The sequence below is a fragment of the Puntigrus tetrazona genome, chromosome 5, assembly GCF_018831695.1.
Source record: "Puntigrus tetrazona isolate hp1 chromosome 5, ASM1883169v1, whole genome shotgun sequence".
Classification (NCBI taxonomy): domain Eukaryota; kingdom Metazoa; phylum Chordata; class Actinopteri; order Cypriniformes; family Cyprinidae; genus Puntigrus; species Puntigrus tetrazona.
In genome coordinates, this window is record NC_056703.1 from 19,017,332 (window position 1) to 19,041,881 (window position 24,550).

General features: G+C 36.2%; 1 protein-coding gene across 5 annotated transcripts in view; it reads left to right on the plus strand.

Moving 5' to 3' along the window:
• rasgrf2b (Ras protein-specific guanine nucleotide-releasing factor 2b) overlaps nt 1-24,550 on the plus strand; it is a 52,959-nt gene that overhangs the window by 2,021 nt on the left and 26,388 nt on the right. For all 5 annotated transcript variants that reach the window (XM_043239619.1, XM_043239621.1, XM_043239624.1 and 2 more), the window contains exons 2-9: nt 16,164-16,270; nt 18,223-18,370; nt 20,046-20,135; nt 20,292-20,545; nt 22,038-22,117; nt 22,454-22,647; nt 23,087-23,196; nt 23,492-23,610. In XM_043239619.1, the coding sequence (XP_043095554.1) occupies nt 16,164-16,270; nt 18,223-18,370; nt 20,046-20,135; nt 20,292-20,545; nt 22,038-22,117; nt 22,454-22,647; nt 23,087-23,196; nt 23,492-23,610 (1,102 nt within the window). The remainder of the gene's footprint in view (nt 1-16,163; nt 16,271-18,222; nt 18,371-20,045; nt 20,136-20,291; nt 20,546-22,037; nt 22,118-22,453; nt 22,648-23,086; nt 23,197-23,491; nt 23,611-24,550) is intronic.

Consider the following 24,550-nt stretch of genomic DNA (forward strand, 5'->3'; position numbering starts at 1 on the left):
TATGTTATAATTATTTGTTGCTTTTTTCAGTCGTCGTCTTACTGCCATGAAACGATCTCTTTCAGATCTCATGATTTTAATCTATGGAGCACCACTACAGAGATAGAACATGGACCTTTTGTAAAAGCCGAATCTCTTGAGGACCCCATGAAATCAAAGTGAGGGTTTTGTGCCTTTTGTGCTGTCAGTGTTATTTTTCAAGTGATTTATATGGTATGTGCTTCCAAATGTAAACAGAATTTAATTTTAACTAATAAATGTGGGCGTTGTTTAGCTGGCACAGATCATCCCTGTGGCGATTTAAATGTTGCTCGCAAAAAAATTAATGAGTAAATAAATAAATAATAAATTGTATATATATAAAACCAACCCAAAGTTGAAATTGCCATGAAAGACATTCACAAAGTGGTGTTTAAACTCACTTGATGTCTAAATTGTGTTTCTTAGGGGACAAAAGAACAAATACCCACTAACAAACAACCATAAGTGGTATTTTAGATTTAGATTTTTTAGATTCAACTTTATTGTCATTACACATGTACAAGTACAAGGTAACGAAATGCAGTTTAGGTCTAACCAGGAGTGCAATAAGCAGCAAGTGCAGGATATAGTTACAAATATAAATATAAATTACAAAGATAAATATGTACAAATTAAATTACAGATGAGAAGGGGGAATTTACAGATCGTTATGTACATAAGAAAGAGCAGGATATACAGGATATGTATAGACAATTTTACAAGAGTATGTACAGTGGATATGTACATACATTTACAAAGATATATACAGTGGAGTGCAATGAATGTTAACAGTGCATTTTTGTATTTTTGTTTTAATGGGGTGGGTGGGGCAGACATCAGTGGGGGGTAGAATTCAGTAGTGAGACAGCTCTGGTAAAAAAGCTGTTCCTCAGTCTACTTGTTCTAGTCCGGGGGAATCTGAATCGCCTGCCGGATGGCAGGAGGGAAAACAGTTTGTGGGCAGGGTGAGAGGAGTCCTTAAGAATACTGCGTGCTCGACGCAAACAGTGTCTCTTTTGAGCAGATAGCATGAAAATATATGAATAAGGGCATACAAATTCGTACGAAATGTCATAATGTAATCATAACAGATGCCATACACGTTTTTTGCTTGCGACAATCGAAACTTTTCATTCATATCATAATAAAGAATTTTGACTGTGTTCTCGGTAGCACCTAATAATGTCTAAATTAAATTGTGTTTAACCTGCTAATGAGTTAATTAGATTCAATTAAATTTTATTGATTTCCTATTACGAGTTAGCTTTGTTTCCTCTGCCTGTTAAAGGGTTCATGAACTGCCTCTGGCTTTTAATTTGTACTGTTCTCTCAGGTCCGCTTATAATGTTTTCAAGATATTGACATGAAAAACATTCTGAAAATCCCGTGTCAGATGGTGCCTTGTTTGTAAAATGAAGTGAACCAAGGACCAATTTTTTACTGAACAATTTTGTCTGGATCATCATTATAAATATAATTCATCCGCTCTTTCCTATCGTTAGGATCAGAAGGAAGAATTAATAAAACTTTATTGTTGGGTTTCAGCATAGCCTTGTGTTCGAAACAGGTGGGCGGAGCTAAACAGGCAGCGATGTAGAAGCAGACACCGATGATCGTCTGAGTCTGCGGTGTTTAGCCATACTATTGCATAATAGAGTCATTTATTATATTTCATTTATTATATGCATTATATTTTGCTTTAATGGATTTGCACATTTATCAAAATTATGATATTCCATTTCAATTTGAAAAGCCAAGCTTGATTTTTATGGCGGGATAAAAGATATAGGGATCAGCAACCATGTAGATCTAGCGCTTTGAATATTGTGTCTGTTCCAAACTGACTTTTAATCTACAGAAGTAGTATAGTGTGTTTGTACCCTGTATCGACTCTTTCCTCTGCGAGAACACAGTCAGAAATCCTCTCTCAATCACACACCCACAGACTCCCACATGGCTGCATATAAGTATGCGCGCTCTCTCCCACAGACAACTGAAAAGACACAAAAGGAATAAATGTGGGCTAGTCTGTAAAGTCTGTACAGACAGGTGTAGAAGCAGTCGAAAGGGATCCTGAAGCTCCTTTGGGGAGAGGAAACCCAGAGGAATAGAAAATGTAAAACCAGCAAAACGAAAACCAATGAACGTTTTCAGCACTGCTGTAACCCACGATCAAAGCCCATTACCCGGTATTTCTTTTTTTAATAGAAATGACTATTTTTGATGAACAAAGCGTAACGATTTTATAGAAATGCGTAGATGGAGATTTCCAGCCGCTTAGTTGAAACGTAAAGCTAACACTAAGGTCAATGAAAACCTTCCTGTGCCTGACTGATTTTATTTGTGTATTCTTATGATGTCCAAAACTCTTTTTATAATGCCAGATTTCTGAGGATTGGGCATTCGCTGAAAATACAGCAAAACGGATGCCCTTAAGCTTATAAAGACCATGGAACATCAACATCATGATTTGATTTTAAATCTTTATGAGATTGTTTGTATTAACTGCCTTTATGAAAGATTAATTGCATCAACACAGAAATTATATAGTGTAATAACACACTTCTGGGACTCATGAAGTGCTTAGAAACAGACATAAATTATAAATATTGTATTCCAGCTAATGTTGGGCCCTGGATCAATATCATAATCTTATCATTTGTAAATAAATAATCACCCTTGAGCAACAGCAAACTTGCTGCATACTGTACAAGGAAAGCTGATCTTTGATGTTTTCAGATTCAGATTTAGTTTGTGCGTAAACATATAAATATGGTATAAATAATAAAACAAGATGCAGATTACCGCGGTAAAGCCGTGCCGTTTAAACGCTGATAACACCAATTCTTTATTTTTTTTATATTTCATAGACTACCCAAAGACTCATTGATGTTTCTCGGTCTTGTGCGTAGTTCATTCATATCCAGCATATCTGATGAGCTGACGCTTTGATGAATGAGGGGCAAAGAGATGCACTGCCTGTGGGGGCTGAGTGTGTCATTTTCAGAAGAGACTCAGGTAATAGCTTCAGGGTACAGAAAGAATGGCAAAGTAATGCACCAAATGGACGATTTTTGCTTTTGTCGATGTACCTTTTGCTTCAGTTGTATTTCTGCCTTCAACCAAAGAAATAGCCCGTGATCAGCTGTCAGTACTTGCACTATTAAAAGAGTTAATTCAGCCAAAGTGACAAGTGTTATTTTACTCACCCTCGTTCTTTATTTTGTGAAACATGACAGCAGATGTTTAGCTGAATGTCTCGATTGCTCTTTTCCATACGATGAAATCCTATTATAAATATATTGTAACAAATATATTATTAAATTGCTCTTCACACCAAGAAAAAAAGGGGGAAGAAATGGTTAATCTATGGCATTTCTGGCACAAATGAATAAATATAAATGAATGAATAAATAAAAACTTCTTTTTTCGACAGTCAGCACTGACATTTTACATCATGTTGGGAAGAAAGTTAAGTCATGTATGGCATTTTCCTTTTTATGCAAACCATAAATTTAATTGTATTGATTGATATGGGATGTAGCATGCATCTCAGTAGGATTCTGACATTGGTGCCATTCGATGTTGTTTGTTTACAGCGTCAGATTAAATGCTTGATCGCTTGTAAACGATAGAGCCAGAACTAAGTTACATATTCAGTAAAGACCAGACGACTCAGTACTCATCTTATTACATGTGTCAATTACATTACTAAGAAACTACATCATTCAAGTTCTATTCAGTTTGCAAACTATCACTAAATGTCATCCGATAAGCTGTGACTTTTTTTGATTGAACGGAATAAGTCTGTTGGATCTCTTGATCACCTGAAAATTGCTTTTTACCCCACACGAGTTATTGATGTTACTGTGCTGCTAGTCTTATTAAAGATTATACTGAGAATGACCGATGCCAATAAGCTTGTATCTCTAACAGAGGTAATATCTTGTTCATTATTGATCGGTTTACGTAGCGACTGTGACCAATCTCTGATTAAGACGCACTATATCACGGTGCTAGAAGTGTTGGTAAAGGGTTCAGTCCAAGCATACTTGCATGCTACTCTCACAATGACTGTGGTTCTGTTTATCTGAAATAGGCATTAATATGTGCTGTGCATAGGATTGATATAATCCATCTGAGAGACTACAACACATAGATAATCCTTTCCAGCGGACTTAAAAAAAGGCACATGATGAGTAGGTTTGCTCTCATAAAATGAGCAGGTAGAGTTAGAGTAATATGAAAGGACAGGAAAGGTGCCGGTATGAAGTCTGTTTAAACAGATGCCACTCTAAATCTCCGAGTGTACTGTAGTAGTTGCAGTTATGTGTTTTCTGATTATCGTACACATGCTTAGTTTCAGACCCGAAACATACTGTCTGCAAATACGTGGAGACAAACACTTCTAGCTGTGCAAACTCCAGGTTGTGCTTCACCACTGCAGCTCGTTTCCAACTGCAGTTTCATATCGCTGTGGAAATCCATGTTGCTATTTCAGCACAAAGGGTTTGATAGGTGAAATAAAATATTGTCATTTGGCAAATAAAATACTTGTAATTAATGCCTTGAGGACAAACGTAGCGCACGCCCTAAATGCATCAATAATCAATTTTAAATGTAGCATCTTTATTGAACAGAGGCTTGATGTGACTTTGTTTTTCCAATGAGGGAAAATACATGTTTTGGGAAATCCCACATAATTCCCTGCTGATCATCGGATGGATGTGTTGTGGAAAAAAGTTAAAGTAGTCTGACCTTTTCTACTGCACTGCCTTTCACTCTACGACCTGTTTTATTGTTTTAATAGTCCCGTTCAGGCCCAGATAGCGCACAATAATGTGTTTTACAGCATGGGCTGATATAATAAGCACAACTAAGATAATGGGGCGGCGAAAATACTTTTTAAAATGGAAAACGTTGGAGTGATAAACAAGCAGGTGTTTCTGATATAGTTTAATTTGCTCTGTGGACAGAGCATGTGGAATGTGACGTCTATCTATTCATTAGTCTGTTCTGCCAGACTCTTGCTATAACATTTTACAAAAATAGTCAGCATTATGATTCTCCTTTCTGACAAGAAATATACTATTTAAAAAAAAAGCAGTGAGACATATCTCTGTTTCAAACCCAAGCGAGCTCCCTTCGAAGAGAGTATTCCTTTCAAAGCATAAACCTTATTTAACTTATTTATATTTATTTATTTTATTTAAGTTTTTAATTGTAGATTAAATTGAAAACAAAAAATGTTTGTGATTATGGAAAATGTATCTAATTTGTAAATCTATGTAAACAGATATTTTGACAAAAATATTTTACTAAATAATATATTACTGACATGTAATTATTATTTACCAAAACGACTCATATATTTATTTTAACATACGTTATTCACTGTTTACTTTCATCGCTAAAATGAATTTGTTCCCTGCACAAGATTTCTAATTTGTTAGCTGCTAAATGTAAATAATATTTTGCATTTCTTGCTATTTATGATAAATTAAAAAAATAATACAATAACGATTGCCCATTTGCAATATCAAACAGCATAATGGAACTTCTAAATGAACTGAAAACATCTGAAACCTGACATTTTTGATACTTGGTCTCATACCATAAACTTACCAGGGCACACTTTTTAGCGATACACAAAATACATATCAATAAGTACATCAGTGCGCAAAAGAAATTAACCTTCTATTCCTTTTGATTTGATTAATAAAGTGTAACTTAAATACTAGAAGTATATCATATTATGACTTCAAAACAATATTAATATGCTGGGAGATTTAAAAACTTAAAAACTTGCTTTGGTTGTTAGCATCACACATATTTTTATAGATGCTAGGTTTACTCGGTACGGCGATGGAAAGCTCCGGTTTAAATCACGTGTAACTACGGTTCGACAAAGCAGTTCAAATCTGTGTAAAAGGTGGTTGAAATGGCACCATTGCATCAGCAAAAGCCTTTTGCTATTAGTTTTGCATTTGTTAACACTGTCGGGTAGGTTTGGGGTTGGATTTGGTGTACATTTGCAACATGATGAAGCATCAACTTTTAGCAACAGTCGACGTAATTAAAACACAGCAATAGCCTACTTAGCTATTTTGACATAATAAAAATGTGCAGTGGTTCACGTATTAAACTTGTGTTTTAGTGCCACTCACAGGACATTTCTCTTTAAACTGCGGTGAAACGTTCAGTAAGATACGTAAAAAACGTGTTGCACAAAAATTGCACCGAGGTACCCTTTTCTCGCCAATTGAATCTTTAACACACACTCACAAGTTTAAAATATGGTGGATATAAAATATCTGTTTTAATTGGTACTGCAATGTATTAATAAAAATAGCACCTCATAGGGAAAAATATCTATATTACGATGTTTGATCATGGACGATGGGTGGATTCCAAACGTCTTTTTTTGCTCCCTTCGAGGGCACTTCTGGAAGTCCATCTGTAGGGACGTTTCGAATGAACGTAATCACGTGATTCCCTTCGAAAAGGGCCCTTCCAGAAGGGAATGCTGCATGCGCTCACTGCGTTGTCAAGGTAACGTTTGGTCCGTCGCTCCCTTCGTCGAGCTCCAAACGCTGTGAGACAGAAATGCCCTACACCCTCAAAAGAACACGCTTCAAGGGAGTAGGGCATGGGGATGCTCACGTCTGTTTGGAATTCGTCCGATGTCTCCACGATCTACTTTTGAAATAATATTGCAGTATTGTGCTACAGCACACGTTCTATTAGTTACAGTTCTGGTGCCTCTGTCTCAGTATACTGTACCGTACGACATATATATGACATACATTTAAATTAAATGCTAATTTAGCTAATTTAGTTAGAGCAACAGAGAGCTTTAAAGCCTAGGCGGTTAAACATTTCATTCACGTGCAGTTCTGAAATGTGCCTTTTCTGAGGATGTACATCTGAAGCGTGCACACAAGCTTACATATAAACACAGTTGGTTATGTCTAAAGTGACAATAGACACTTGAGAGAGAAATGTATGTGTTAGTTGTGATAGTTCACCTAAAAATTTAATTTCACATCAAAGAAAAGAGAGAAACTAAATCTGGGTTTAAACAAGTTGAGAGTGAGTAAATGATTAAAATTTTCATTTTTGGGTCAGCTATCTCTTTATAAAAAAAAAGTCACTGATCCTCCCTGAAAAAATGTCAATACGCCTTCTTTAATAAGAATCAATATCTAATATATATACAGTCAAGTGCGTATTGTTTTATTTGTATATCTGTTCATTAAATCTTTTGAATGTGACTTCTAATTATATCAGTTCCCAAACAATAAAGCGCAATAAAGTTAGTTTTATTTATATGCAGAGTATTTAAATGTGTACAAAACAAACGAATCTGCGTATTAAACCATCCACCTAATATCGATCCGCTAATATATGCTGAGCCATGAGCCATGATTAGATTACACATTTGCTCTCCTGACTGCAGTTATTAATAACATTAAAGAATCTGCTGGCTGTCTCATTACTGTTCACACCCGAGTGGGAGTTATGTCATCCTGTTGCTGCCATCAGGCTCTGAGATGCACACAGCTGGACACGATTGCTCTTGTGTTGCTAAAAGCTCATGCCAAATAAACAGTGCTTTTATCAAGTATCCTTGTATCCGAGGGTGAGGCTTGAATAGATGCAGACGTTTCTAGACACAACGGTGATCTAAAAAAAGGACGTAGACAATGTAGTTTGTCTTGTTAGTTTGGAGCAGACACTTAAAGCTTATCTGGTGTCAATAAAATAGAGCCATGCTTGTTTTTATCTGCACCTACATTTCAGTGTCTGCAGTTATTATTGAAAAGCTATCATTAATTATTCATTATAAGAGACTATTTCCAAGGCGATGACCCTCGTTGTTTTTTTTTTTCTTTGGAATCTTATGTAAGCTCATCCATCTTCGCGCAAAAGCAGATGATCACGAATTCATACACTTTTAATGTATAAAATTTATCACAGCTCACGACAGTACCACCACCACGGCGCCTCGAGAATCATCATTACCATTAGCATCGGAAGAACGGGATCTGACATAATGCGAATCTTTTCCAATTACGCTGATGTATTTCAGCATTAAACTACAGTAGTTTCGCAGTGAAAGTTATTTCGTCCCCGCGTTCCTCATTAACAAAACGTTTTGTGAGGAAATCCTCCACCTCCAGTGTTTTTACTAGATTAAGAGGAGAGATGGAGAAACGTATTCCCAGCAGTTGAGCTTTGATAATTGGCCTCAGAAATAAGCTCTAGATTGGGAGCATTAAAAACACAGGTCCCCGCAAAAAAATATTGTTTTGGGATGTGAAGCCTGCTGTTTTCATTTTTGAAACGATTGTATGATGTTTCATGAGGTGCCCGTATATGTACTGCATTTACGTATTTTTTTCCTTGTCAAAAATGGCGATCATTTAGATATAAATGGTGATTTTCTACACTGAATTGAGCCCTATGATTTGGAAGGAGTCTGCTGTGAGACATCAATGTAAACACCCTCTGCTGTGATTGGCTAATATTGTTGCATATGAAATGAGCAGTACATGTGAACTCTCTTGAAAACCTTTACTGTGTTTTATGCTACAACAGCCAGCAAGAGAAATGGTTATTGATCATGAAAATGGCTGATTATATGCGCACTTCACCTTTAAGTGATTTTACATGTAATATTTGTAGATACCAGTGGAAAAAAAAAAAAAAAAATGTAAAAATCAATTCAGTCCACACGTTCTCCCACATAATCAACACTCTTATAACACTCTTACTCTCCCATAATAAGTCACAAGTGCAAGTGCTGGACATTAATCAAATATCAAAAGAAAAAAGATTCATGAATACTTTCATTAGTTGTACTTTTGTACATTTTCCTCCATATCACAAGTGTTTTATTTGAAATTACATTTTTACAATTTCCTCTGAATGTTAGATATTCCTCTGTGCGCTCAAATATGTTTGTAACTGTATTATTTATATAGATAATATAAACATAACTATATATATATATATATATATATATATATATATATATATATATATATATATATATATATATATATATATATCATATATATCCACATGTTGAAAGACTTCACTTCCTGAGTTTTCTGTGTTGATAATGTGATCAGTAGGAGAACACTAAACTAAATAAGTTCCATCTGATCCTTGTGTGTGGTGCAACTCCTCTCGTGGAGGCACGGATAGAGACAGGGTCTGGGAGCTTGATGTTCGTACTGCCAAAACCCTTCCAAAAATAACAGCTTAAACCAGCCTAAGGTGGTTTTCTGCAGAGTGTATGAGTGAAGTGGAGTGACAGCAATTTCTCCTCTTGCTGAAAGTGTTCTGTAATCAGTCCACTCCAGCCACATTCTGAGTTTTCCATTTCTCGCTCCACGCTCTCCAGTGATAGAAACCACATTTCATATTTGCTCCATAGGAAAATTTGCATCTAGAAATTTCTTTCATTTTTTCTTTTTTTATATCATGTAATAACAGATAAAAAAATAAAGAAATAAACAGTATCTGGAGATGTCTTGCTTATTGAAACATTAATATTAGCCTGTGAAATGTACACAATGATATATATAGTGTTGCCTCAGAGTTAGACAACAGCTTCGGGTACCCACCGCACCGAGACTTTCGTTTGCTAAAGTGTCATTTTCAAACTGTTATTTGCCGAAAAACCCTCTAAAACCACCACAAAAGATCAAACTCAGTAGCATTGCTGTAAGATCAGCATATTCTGCATAGGAAGAAGTTCACCATAGGTTGATTTATGCTGTTGGAACAGACATAACCGGTCTGAGCAAAAGTTGTTTTGTGTGTTTCGCCCTTAATTTCTTCAAAACTTAAATATTATTGACAGACCACTTTATTCTCTATGTTAAACATTACATGTATGTCAAGAAATAATTGAGGTGGGATATTACAATAGATTCCATAAAAACATGATTGAAAGCTTGAAAAATAGTGCACCGTCACCCTGAGAAAAACCAGGACCTGCTCCATTTCTGTTACTGCCATCTGTCTGTCATAAACATATCACAAAGATATTATGACAGCAGCAAATATTGCTTTGTGATTGATTTCTTTATATCTGGCTGTAGCTGCAAAGATAACTACATACATAGCGCACAGCTAAACCACACGATTATAAACAGTATCAGTAAGCACCCAGCAGGAGTGAGACCAGAAAGCATCATCTATTTCATCCAGACGGCCAACATCAACACTTTTTTTTAAAAAAAACCAACAGCAAAGCTGACAACTCCATCACTTCTTCCTTCCGCCAATGAGAGAAATACATAAAACGGACAAGTGCTGCTATAACCGAGACAAATATATGTGTCCTTACACTCTCCACTCCACTTTTAAAATAAAGAATAAAAAAAAAGATTGTGGCCTAATCCAATTAAGTTCAATCTGATGTGTTTTGCTGGTTTTATAGAGTTGAGTGCTTGTCAGGCAGGAAGTGTTTGAATCAGATCAAACTAGCAAAAATCCTCTTAGGTTGTTTATTTATCAACATATCATTGTCGTTGAACAGTGCTGAGGTGATGACAAATATTATTTGTGAAGTTCCTGTCAATGAATAAATGGCTCCCCAAAGATGCTTTCAGTGAACAGTTCTTAAAAGACGCTATTTTGTTCTTTCTTTAAAATCTGAGGAACACCTATAAAGAACCTTTTGTGTAATGACCTAAATATCTTTTTTTTACTATAAAGAACCAATGCAAAGGATCCATGGATGTTCTTGATGGAGTCAACAGTGCCAATAAACAAACTATATTTTTAATACAGGTTGTTCAATACGAGCTGTTCAAACCAGCTGAAATGCCCTTAAGATGTTTTTTGGTTTTTTATTTAACATATTATCATCATTTATGGTGCTAAGATCATGGCAAACATTATCTGCTGAAGGCAAGCTGAACATATTCACAGCATAACTCTTATCAGCCTATTAGACGAGGAAGTTTAAATGAAGATTGGCAAAGCGCTGAACGAAGAAAGCGGTAGTAATGAATGCAGAGCAAAAAGCATTATTGAGCGCAGAGCACTGTGTTGTCATGGAAACGAGATTTGTTAGGTGAAGTGACGGTTTAAAAATATGCTTGACACTTGTTAAGAAATGTTATGCAAGAGGTTCTGTCTCTCTCACCCACCCGCTCTGTTTTTCCCTTCTGTAGGCTTGGTAGATTTCCAAAGCAAATTACTACTGCGAATACATGCAGCGATGAATTTGCGTATTGGTGGAGGTTTCGGTGATTTAGAGGTGTTGGGCCAATTCTTCAGCCTGCTCACCAGGCCCGTCGGTTTGTGTTGGCCTCGGGCACTAATGTGGTGGCATAGTTCAGAGCCCTCCTGTGAGTCGGAGAAGAGTGCTCAGTGTGTACGGCTTCTATATATGCGCTCAGCCCAGAATAGACGCTCTTCATATAATTCAGTGCTTTGGGGCATGGCCTTGTGAATACAGGGCTTCAGAATTTCGCAAATGTATGACTTGTGTGAGGAAATAGGTTAGGAAATATTTCAGTCAGACCATTCCAGGGGAAAGACCGACATGACTGCTTGTGAGTGGAGGGGTCACCGGTCCATTCTCACCCGCATTGAAAAGAGCTCATGCGTGTGAAGGGGCAGCGCGCCGATGATTTAGTTTATTAGGTCAGATTTTGTGTAGGCTATTTTTATTTATTTATTTTGTTCAAAGAGAATATTTGACTCTATTAATAGTATATCTGTGTTTTTTGCTAAATTGTGGTTTGGGATTAGTATTTGTTAGATAGAATTAGAATTAGAAGCATGACTCCATTTATGCAAAGTCTTGCTCTGAGTTTATTAAATAACCAGACAACCATGACATTTCTGCCTTTCTGTCATTATATAATGCAAATTCTAAAATGTACTCACACTCAAATTACTCCAAACCTGAATTTAGAACCATGATAACCAAACAGTTGAAGGTAGCCATTTACTTCCACGCTATGGACATATATACCGTGGAAGTCAAAGGCTGTCGTCAAATATTTGATTATTAGCATTCTTTAAAATGTCTTTTTTCACATTCAGTAGAAAAATTAAATTGGAACAACTTGGAGCATTTTTTTTTTGGAACAACTTGGAACAGTTTTTTTTTTCAAACATGTGTAACATAGTATATCTATTTATTTCATCTTTGCTAAATTTATTTCAGAAGAAAAAACTGACTTTAAACTTTTTAATCAACATGATTAATGCGTTTATTAAATATTGTTAAATATTGTTGAGGTCTGATGTGATTTTCTTGCTTTGTCTGTTTTTGAAAAAAAAAAGAGCACATTTATTTTTATTTATATATATATATATATATATATATATATATATATATATATATATATATATTAATATGTTAACAACTATTCCATATGTCCTGAAACGATTATCATGTGTTGATTTTATGTGATCTTTTGCTGTCAGACCATTTATCTCTTATAGAAGTCGATTTCCTTTTTGAATGTTCTTTTTTGTGTAAAATCTGATTGTCTTTCTTAGTGAGTGTTATGAGTTTGAGCAAATTACTTCCTGTTATCATAGCATATATCAGTATACACTAGAGCCTTGCAAAAACCATTTAAAAGATTACTCCAGGGCTTATGATTGCAGAGATGTAATATTGTGTTCTGTATTAACTCTGATGTCTGTGTATTTGTTTTGACTTTGTTGTTATCTCATCCTATCGCCAAGGCTGCTCACAAACCTCTTTAGTCTGTTGTTTGAAAAAAGCCTCTGGGTCTGTGAATATTGTAGCTGCTTTAAACCTTTAGTAAAATAAGTTTTCAATTGTTAACTTTACTTAACTGTATCAATTAACATGAATGAACAATGACCAGTACATTTATAGCGTGTATTAACTTAGTCATAAAATACAAAATACATTTTAACATTAATTTAAACTAATAAATGCTTTAAAAATTGATTTCTCGTTGTTAGTTCATTTTAGCTGATGCGTTAAAAGGGATAAAAATCTGCCACGAAACTCATAAACGTAGGAAAAGACTAGTCCACGTGACATCAGTTGTTCTGCTGTTATTTTATGAAGCTACGAGAATATACTTTTTGTGCAAAAAAGACTTATTTTTAAACTTAGGCTTATTTTTAAGGACTTTATTCAACTATTTCAGTTGCGCTGCTACCTACGGAGGGTCAAAAAATATCAAAAATTCCTAACTTGTGTTCTGAAGATCTTAAAGGTCTGGAATGCCACGAGGGACAGTAGTTAATGACAACATTTTCATTTTTGGGTAAACTATACCTTTGACTAATGTTAATGAGACCATAAGTAAACACAAACAAAGATTTTTAACTCAAACCATTGCAGTCAGTAATAAAATGGAAGATCAATTGGTAAAAAAATCTTTGAGAGGAAAAAAACATGCACAAACAAATCCAAATGAAACCCTGCAGCTCGTGAAGATTCATTGATGTCCTAAGACATGAAACGATTGCTTTGTGCAAGAAACTAAACAGTATTTATATAGTTTTTTACCTCTGATACACCACAAGGTAAAAAAAATGGTATAAATACTGTTCAGTTTCTTGCACAAACCAATAGTTTCGTGTCTTATTGTATCAGCCACAGGGTTTAATTTGGTTTTGTCTGTGTATGTTTTTTTACTCTCAAAGCTTTTGCGCCCTTTGACTTGCATTATATGACTGACAAATCTTCGTTTGTGTTCTACAGAAGAAACAAAGTCACCTACATCTCGGATGCCCTGGGGTTAAGCAGAAGAACATTAAATGTTCATGTTTGGGTGAACTATCCCTTTAAAAGTACAAATTAGCACCTAGGGTACCACCCCAGTGACAGTTTTGTACCTTTTTTTTCTGAGCGCATAGAGATGGTTGTGTGTATGTAAGAGTGCCTGGTGCTGATTTTATCCTTCTGCTTACATGCAACTTAAACGCCCAGAGAAGAGTGCAAGAGGACGTCCAGAGAGGCAGCCAGCCTGAGAGACTGTAAATAGATCTAGGGAGGGTTACATAAGGCCTCTCATGCCTGTCTGTGCTAGAAAACACTGAACGCTTAATCCCTTGAACTTGACTTCAACTGTAGTTTTGTGATTATATATGTGCACATTCATATACTGGAGGCATACGCACATCTGTACACGCAAACAGCTCTTTCTCTATCTGACACATGCAGTACATGGCTGTCACAAACTGACTCAAATGTTTGCGCTGTATTTTGTCTCCTTCTCGCAAGTCTAGCGATGACTCAAAGAGCAACGAGTTGAGCTGTGTTTACTGTTGCATGACCAGCTGAAGTCGCTCCTTTCATTAGCGTCGGCTGCAGATGTGAAATAAACGCAAACGTCAGATACACAAACAAACGCAATATGTTCTGCTTTCTGACCCCTCAACCTTTGAATTAGCAAATTGCATTTATTTGCATAACGAGGCCTTATGAAATTATATAAACTAGTTAGAATTATTTTTATATTTTTGACTTATTTCCCACTGGATTCTAAGTGTATGCTAATTCAGGCACCAAGGGATAGAAATGATCGGCTTTCTTGCATTCGGAATACGATTGCTTGCTCTCAGTGTCCGTTAAATGCTGCCAGTGATTTTCACTGTTAGGAAAAGGTCAAGCCACAATTTTTTTTAAATACATGTCAGGCTAATGCTTACATTTGACTGCCTTGATGCAGTTGATAATTCATTAATAATGACTTTGAAGACAGCACCAGTGTATACGGTTACGCAGGGATTGCAGTAATAGATTATTCCGGCATACAAACTTTGATGATGTTATTTAATTGGATGCACACACACCAAACATATATACGTAAGTATGCGTGTGCAGAAGCTAATTATATTAGTGTTGTAAAACGATTTTGACCTTTATTTGTTATGTGTTCACATACTTACATGCATATGTTTCAGTAAAATATGTTGTTTATATATTAAATATATATTTATTAATAATATGAGTTATATGAACATAAATATGCAAATACATGTAAATATTTAGAAAATATATACTAAATGTTTGTATTTTCAAAAATATATATATAAAATATATATATATATATATATATATATATATATATATATATACATATATAGAATTTTTATTAAACTTCCCCCCCATATTATTCATTTTGGTTTTACTTGCCATAATTCTAGGGACAAAATACATTGAAAGTGAAATGTGAAGCTGCTTATGAATATCACATGCTAACCAGCTCACACCATGCATTTTCCCTCAGGTCATTATGACAATAACTGATTCAACTCCTCTCACACCTGCTGTTAAGCGGCTGTATGTGTTTATTTGCCTTGCAGATGGCCTCAAGCCACACAGTGCTCAGACTCTCATAACCCTGTACCTGTTTTATTTCACAATGCTTGTCATCATTATGTGCTGGCGGTAAAAGATAGCTGCTTCTAATACAGAACAGGTGCTCTGATAGCAATATCTGAAAGCAGGCCTCTTGTGGTATTTTTTAGTTTTTTTTTCAGAATCTTTATATTTTAGATTGCAGTGCTTTAGACAAATAAGGTGTTTTGGTTTTGTTTTGTTTTTTTAATGGCAAACCTTAATATTCATCACAAATAGAATGATTTTTCTTTTTTTTGTCTTTCAAGGCTGATCATTTACTCTCTGTGTTTTAAAAAAAAAAAAAAAAAAAAAGGATCCAAATTGTGTGTGTGGTCATGAGTGTGACAATTTCAAATGGTGTTTTTCATATATATGTATATTAGAAATTGCACAAAAAACAGATGGTAAGAGGGTTACGAAGAAAACGTGGGAAACAGGTAAACATAAAAACAAGTAAATAGTTTCAACAGATTACGCCAAGACGGTGACATTGTTTGGCATTTATTGCTGAACATAATTGAGAAAGTTAAAACATGCGGTGAGAAAGGCCACAATTAATTAATTTTGATGTGTTACAAATTACTGCTTTCCAAACAGCCATTTTTACTAGGCATGAAATAGTTAGCATCGAATAGTTTTTACAACAAGAATGCCTGTAATGCTTTAAAATAGAGCACTAAAGGACACTATTCGTGGTAGTGGCATTTCAGTAGGTTCAACACACGCACAAAGACTAACTTCTCAGTTCGTATCTCTCTGTCTATCTCTTCAGCATTATTTCCTCGTCATCTTCGGGCATGATGGACAGAAGCCTCTGGAACTGCGGACAGAGGAGGAGTCGGACTGTGATGAATGGGTGGAGGCCATCCAGCAGGCCAGGTAGTGAGTCTGTGTGTATCTGGTTTTTAAGAAGTGCTAAAGAGGCTTTACTCTCAGACTGAAAGAATAAAATCATCATAATAAGAAAGAGACATATCAGAGCGGGTTAAGTCAAGCCCATTGTGCATTTATCCCTGTCACTGCAGAGCAGCACAGCAACAAATAAGCCGCACTGAGGTTGACAGCACTGTTGTTCTCCTCTCCCTGGTGCTCAGACATGCATCCTAAGATCAAACTCTGCAGTCATGTTTGATACAACTCATCTCCAGGAGACAAATCTCTAAAGAAAGCTTAAACTGCTTTATTTGTTGTATCACAGATCTGCCTTAGAGCAAGACTGAATATTAAGCTGTAATTTCAGACCGTGGAAACCCTGTTGCCAGGGGCGTCATGCACCAACCCCTTTTTTTTTTTTTTTTTTTAAGAAGCCCTCACTTGGTGCCCAAGGCAAGATAACTTAAAGATAAATATGGAAATTGAATATTTTAACGGTTCATTATGCATTTATCTCACATTTGGGTTTTATTTTTTTCCTTTTTTTTATTTAAGCTTATTTCATAATATTTTCTATATTATTTGTTGCTGCATTTGGTAGTATTGTAACAGTTCACAATATTGACTGAAAATATATGTCAATACTTCTTAGACAGCGAGATTTACTTGTACAGTTTTCTTTTAGCATATTCATCACATTAAATGAACACAGGTGCGAATAAAGCGAATAATAATGAGAAACATAATAAGCAATTGAATATAGAACCAACAAAATACATAGTACATATAGGTGTTTTAGAAAGCTACATCCGGAAACAAGCTAGAATAGAGGTGAAATGCAGAAAAGAAATGAAACAGGGATTCTGAGCTGAAATGATTTGACACCATGACAATAATATTGTTTTTTATATATGTATCCAAACTCATGTGATAGGTTGAGCCAGGCTGATTGGGATGTTCAAACAAACATAGCAATGTTTTGAAAAGCCTCGGTGCTTACACTTTTTGGTGGAATCAATCTTTCAAATGACTTATTTATAGCTGTGAAAGTATTTTAACATTTCATTAACAATAAAACAAATACAGTTTTGGGTCAGAGTGGGAAAAAATAAAATATGATGTTATGACAATGGTTCGTTGTTGTTAGCAACTTAAGCAAAGACGCGCACACACACACACACACACACACACACACACACACACAATATTCTGCAGACACACAAACCCACAGAGATTTAAGGCACTCACATGCTGACACTCTAGAGATTTATACTCCTCATACAGATTTATACTCAAGCCTTAGTGTACATTTGTATTGCGTCACTGGTGAGATCGGCTGAATCTAAAAGATTATTGGGTTACCCATGAACAGATGTGCCTGTGAACATCTGGACAGGCCACATTGGACTCCAGTCAAACAGGCTGACATTGTTCACTTAAATGCAACTGGAAACAAATCAAACACTATACATAAAGTCAGAGTTCACCATTTTTGTGCATGCGTTTGTGTGTGAACTGACTTTTAAAAACATGACAATGCTGTATTTTTTATTTATTTATTTGGTTTTTGGTACTTTAAACTATATCTGGAAATGATAAAAGCTTTCATTTAAATCCAAAACAGCAATAATTTCATAAACACAATTTTGCTGGAAAGTATTGATGAGTTCAGTAGGTTCAAAACACACACAGGCTATTTTCTCATTTTAACTGATGTTTTAATAAAATCGAATTACAACGTAATCTATATGTAAGCGAGTTAGATGCAACAGTGTTTTTCAAAAAACGTGTGCATGATCAACACGATCAAGTTCTGCAGTGGCTTATTAGTGCAGTTATCTTAACTGGACACCTTTATTGCTGAGCTGTGCTAGATGAACCCAGGCATACATAAACGACTACGATCGTATTCTGAGATCTCATTAAATTTGAGTGTAATACTGTTGTGTTCATCTCAGCTATTCTGATATCATCATCGAGCGTGAGGTCCTCATGCAGAAGTACATCCACCTGGTGCAGATTGTGGAGACAGAGAAGGTGGCGGCCAATCAGCTCCGCACACAACTGGAAGACCAAGACACAGAGATTGAGAGGCTTAAATCTGAGGTAACTGTATATGCTTGAGCTGTGCCATTTAATGGGCTGTTTTCCAACGTGCAGTCCAATTTTATGAATCAGTGAACCACTCTAGATCCCATTAATCTAATAACAGTGTAGGTCTCCAAAAATGTCGCCATTACTGAACGGCCGTGTACTAAAAGCATTTGTGACTTCTCCAGATATCGAGTTCAACCATAGGTTTTCTTTTCTCACATTGCTTTTTCCAGATTGTAGTATTTCGTTTTCGCGATTAAGGTTACCAGCAACATATGCAATCCCAGTGTGCCACAGAGTATCTCTCAGGCTCTGCGTCTTATCTGTTCCCTAGTCGTGTTACCAGGGAATTATCCTCCCCATTGGACCAGTTGTCATGGGGATGACAATTATGCCTCATTATTGACATTGCAGGGTCAGTGAACGCACAATTTAAAGTGTGAATCAATGCAAAGAAATAAAAAAAGTGTTGTCTTAAGTAGTCTGATTACACTTACTGTTCAGTGTTCATGAAAGACAGTATCTATCTATCTATCTATCTATCTATCTATCTATCTATCTATCTATCTATCTATCTATCTATCTATCTATCTGTCTATCCAGTTGGCCGTCCATCTACTGTTCTTTTATTCTTTTATTCTGAAAGGTTTTATAAAAAATGCTTAAAAATTGTGACAATAACGTTGTTATTGAAAATCATGTGTTTTCCTTGCACTATTATGTGTATACATAGCCATAAAAAACACTTATGCTGGATTGTTATGATTATATCAGAAGTATAATTCATAAATAAATGATGAAGCCATAAAAGAAGTGCTTTTTTTAAAAACTGAAATATCTGCATTCATGCTTGTTGTGAATTATAAATATTTAATAAGGATACAATTAAAAAAGATACCAGCTACTACTGGCTCACACCCTGATATTGTAGAAAACATTTGTATTGATGACATGAAGCCAAGATATTCACAAATACAGTGTATTAAATGCTGCATTTTGGTATGATTGTATTATTTGTGCTATTATAGAAGCTCTGTATGATTTTTATTGTTGAGAAACTGAAGAAACAAAAACACAAATTTTGCATGTTATATGATGGCAGTAAAACTAGAATAAGGAAACTGAACCATTATCCACTTAAAGCAGGGTAGCGATAAAAGCCTTCAGATTATATGCAAAGTTTTGTTGTTTTTTTAAATTCCCAACGAACACTTAACAAATGAAGAAAAAACAAAAAAACAGAACATTACCTATTATCTAGAGTGTACAATAACACTTCAATAAGCTAAAGTCTTAGCTGGTGCCTGCAAACCGCATATGCTGGTAGATACGCTGTGGGGCATTTAGCCTATTTGCATCCAAAGTAAATGGCTGATAAAGGCTTGTTGAGAGAGCTTTTTGATGAAGGCTGCTGAATGAAGGAAGGAAATTGTCCATGCAGAGGAAGTTAAGATGGTTATCTGATGTGCCTGCACCCACACAGGGTCTCGGTGATCCACATATACGACACACTGATTATTCATTGAGAAGGATGAGCGTTAAATATCTCAGCATTATCTGATTTGTCAAATTATAATCACAGTGACCATTTGCGGCCTAATCGTTTTGACAGTGTCCTCCAATTTCCTTTCGCAAGTGTTTTAAGACTGTAATGCTCAGTCATGTCGTGTTTTGTTCTGTCTTAAAGATTATAGCCTTGAACAAAACTAAGGAAAGAATGCGTCCCTACCACGTATACCAGGAAGAGGAGGATCCTGATATAAAAAAAATCAAAAAGGTAAAGAGCTTCAACATTACATGGCCAAAAACACACGTGCGTCCAAACACCTGTGCCATAAGGGCTCATTAAACATTTAACAAGGGCCACGGGTTTGAGAAGTTCAAGTTAATCTGTTAAGCAGAAATAGTAATCCTAGCCACTTTGTCTCTGTAGGTCCAGAGCTTCATGCGAGGGTGGCTGTGTAGAAGGAAATGGAAGATTATTGTGCAGGACTACATTTGTTCTCCTCATGCTGAGAGCATGAGGAAAAGGAACCAGATCGTCTTCAACATGGTGGAGGCTGAGACGGAGTACGTCCATCAGCTTTCCATCCTGGTCAACTGCTTCCTGAGGCCGCTCAGAATGGCCGCCAGCTCCAAGAAACCACCCATTAGCCACGATGATGTCAGTAGCATCTTCCTTAACAGGTGCGTGAGTTTGGCTTCTTTGCCATTGAAAACCACATACAAATATTAACAAAGGCTCATTAGAAAAACCAGTGACCTATAACAAATTTACCTGCAAAACTCCAAAAATGTACCTGAACATGTAGCTCTCTGCAGGTTTCTGAAATAAAACTTTATTCCATTTCAGTAATGATTACAGCGACAGATAAAGTAATAAAGACCTTTTTTTTCGATGGGGAAAACAAATATATTTTAATGATTGCATGAACATGAATGGTTTTCTGAGTAAACTTAGTACTTTCTCTGTAGCACACCTGGTACAGTAATACACGATTCAGAGCCATAAATCTAGTAAACAAGCCATGATAAAAGAACTCAAAGAAGTAGAAGCAAGCAAATAGCTTAGATGATTTGACCAGTGCATTTTAAAATCATATTTGCTTTGTTAACAGTTGCTTTTGTTGTTGATTAGGTTTAGAGTAGGTGGAATGAGAAAGAATCAACCTTCCAGCACAACTCACTGGACATTTAATTTCTAATTGCCACAGTGCATGAAACAGCTAACAGAATAAAACATTCCCATATTCGCAATGGGTTTTTTTCAGATTAAACTCAGTGTACTTTTAGTGCCCCTCTTTGGACATTTCACTTTGAAAGTGTCAGGAAATATATAAGATATAAAAAAAACAATGCCATTTTGCAGAAATTACGAACTGGGAACGTTTTTTCCAATGATGCTGGGTTGTAAAAAGTGTATACAAGAGAGCCTCTGACCCAGATCAACCAGGGTCAGTGTTGACACATAATTACTGCAGTGTTGTGACAGCTTGTTTGCATGCTGATTTCATCCGTATCCTTCTGCAACAGAGACACAGAGCCAGGTTTTGGCATTAAAATAGTACTGTCAGGGTTTACTAAAGACATTCGGTGACAAATTAGTGCTGAAAAGGTGTGGACACAGCCTGATTTTGTTGAATATGCATTTGTAGTTGCAGTTTGCCTTTCAGATACAAAACATTTATAAGAGGACAGCATTGAAATTAAACACGCAACAAGATTTCTAAATGTTTGCACTCGTCACATCACTGGTATTTTTGCCATTATTTAACACACAAAAAAGCATGTCTTAAACTACTTGCTGTTGCTATATAGGAGGGGGCATCGCAGACAGCATGTGGTAGAAGGGAGGGGATTTTTTGAACACATAATAATTTATTTGGAATGTGATGTTTGGGATGAGATGTTATGTCTGTGTTCTTTAATTTGCATGTTGTTAGCAAATCACCCACAGAAATTTCTAGTCCTCTGTGTTCTGTATCTGGTCTTTTGCACAAATTTACCCTGCTTAGTAAAACTGGCCCACTCAAATGTGCTGATCATTTCAAACCTAAATAAATCCTTTTATTCCACCTTTGACAAAAGCTCAGTGTTAAGCTTTGACCATGGTATTTACATTTTGAAATATCCTTTTAAATATTTGTTGTGTTGATATATACTCTTTTTTTGTCCTCAGTGAGACAATCATGTTTCTCCATGAAATATTCCATCAGGGATTGAAGGCGAGGATAGCAAACTGGCCCACACTGGTTCTAGGTATGTCATGATTGTTACATTTTATCTCTCAGAAAGCTAATTACCGCACTCAGGAGCAGCTATTCAGAACACCCCATCAACAAAGACAGCACATTGCAGGGTGACACTAACATCAAGGACAAGCTGTTTCCGCTGACGCACAGCATCTCAATCAAACCCGTCAATGACGTCTGACTCTCTCCTATCTCACCGTGTACAGACACACACACTTCTGCAACAATGAAAGCCAGACAAAAACCCGCCAACATCTTAAACCCAAGATAAGCATTTTCAAGCACCACTGTGAATAAAAGAATACGTTTTTTAATGACTTTGACGTTGTTTTCTCCTTTTTAGCGGATCTCTTTGATATCTTGCTGCCAATGCTGAACATCTATCAGGAGTTTGTGAGGAACCATCAGTACAGTCTTCAGGTTCTTGCCAACTGTAAGCAGAACCGGGACTTCGACAAACTCCTGAAGCAGTACGAATCGAACGCTGCGTGTGAGGGGAGAATGCTGGAAACCTTCCTCACATACCCCATGTTTCAGGTGCCACTCTTGCACTCTCATTAGTGTCTCATTCGATTCCAGACTGATCACTGAAGAGCTTGATTTGTTCAATTAATTGAACTGCCACTGGGAATTGCAGGCTGGTGTTTTTACAAATAAGACATTTGTTTTCCACAAACCATTTGAGCAAGGTCTTTACACTGACTCATGAAGAGCCTCATTTATCACCTGCAGAAGTCTGATGTATCTCAATTCCTCAAACATTCAAACATTTTGTGGTGAAATATGTAGAATTACATTAGACAGAGAGTACTAGACATGCATGATCAAATTTTTCGAGTACGAAACATGTAACGGGTGAGGGACGTATAGAACTTGATTGATAGACAGACTTTCTGTGGGCACAGTTTCCGTGCGGGCCTGTTGAAAACTCGTTCAGTCTTTACAATTTTTCTCTCTTTATGCTATTGATTGACAGATCCCTCGTTATATCATCACTCTCCATGAGCTACTGGCTCATACGCCTCATGAGCATGTGGAAAGGAAAAGTCTGGAGTTTGCCAAGTCTAAACTGGAGGAACTCTCCAGGTAAGGAAACCACCCTGAGAGACGAACTCCCTAAACAGTTGTGCATTGTACGTTGTTGCAAAAACATTTGCCTGACCGCAGTACTGTGTAACAAAAAGCCTAAAGGGTAGTTCACCATAGGGTAGTTCAAGCTGTAAAAATGCAGTAGTTGTAAATAAACCATCTTATACCCTGCTCCTTATACCCTGACATATTCACTTACAGCTTTGCCAGAGAACCAAGATAGCAATAAGTATGAAGGTGAATTTCTCACGTTTCAGTTTGTGACACAAGTGTCATGTTCACATTGTTCCAGGGTGATGCACGATGAAGTGAGTGACACAGAAAACATCCGTAAGAACCTGGCTATTGAGCGCATGATCGTGGAGGGCTGTGATATCCTCCTTGACACCAGCCAGACGTTTGTGAGACAAGGTGAGTCGTGTTAACACCTTGAGCTGCCACCTGCCTGACACACTGCCTTAAGCAGAGACAGCACATGAGTGACAGCGACAGTTTCGGTTTGATCCCCTCTGGCTCTGAATTATTCATGGTTTCACAATTGGACAGCATTGTCTCCAGGATTGACAGAGTGTCTGATGTTTTCAGTTGAGATGTTTTATAATGTATTAGAATCCGGCCCTGTACTGGAGAAGCAGAAAACCAGGAATAACAAGCACTTGGAGGGTCTCTTCATGGAATGTATGGAATAGGAAATGACATCATCTCACCATGATTAAGTTCTTTGGTAGAATGAGTGACAGGAAAAGCAATTTCTTTTGTTGATTTTTCTTGTGATTTTAAAACGTGTGAGCTCCATGAGTCAGTGTGAGAGGATTTATCATTATTATGACTTATGTGTTACATCCACACATATTAATTTATTTTATTATTTTTATTTCATTTTTGATTATTATTATTAATTTATTTTATTTTATACCGTTTATTTTATTATTTATCCCGATTCCTGTCACAACACGGGCTTTGCAAAGAGACTGAATGTCACTAAACAATGACGAAGTTCAAATTTAACTGTGCAGAAAAATTGTGTCCTGTATGTGAAAAGTTTCCATTTCACATGTAGTGTGGATGATTCTTAAAGGCGCAACACAAAAAGTGACATTTAATTTTAAAAAGTTATTTATACATCTGCTGTGGCAACGTAGTCTCTAAAGTCCTATATTTTTAATGTAAGATGCTGATTTCTGAAAAAATGAGCAACAGAGAACACTGATTTGACTGTTTGCTTTGTCACTGCCCACGTATAATAATTAGCAATATAATTAAGATCATTCATCATACATTTATAATCGTTCATCTTGTGTGTGATGAACTGTGCAATGCTAACATTTAAAATCTGCTAAAACACAAAAAT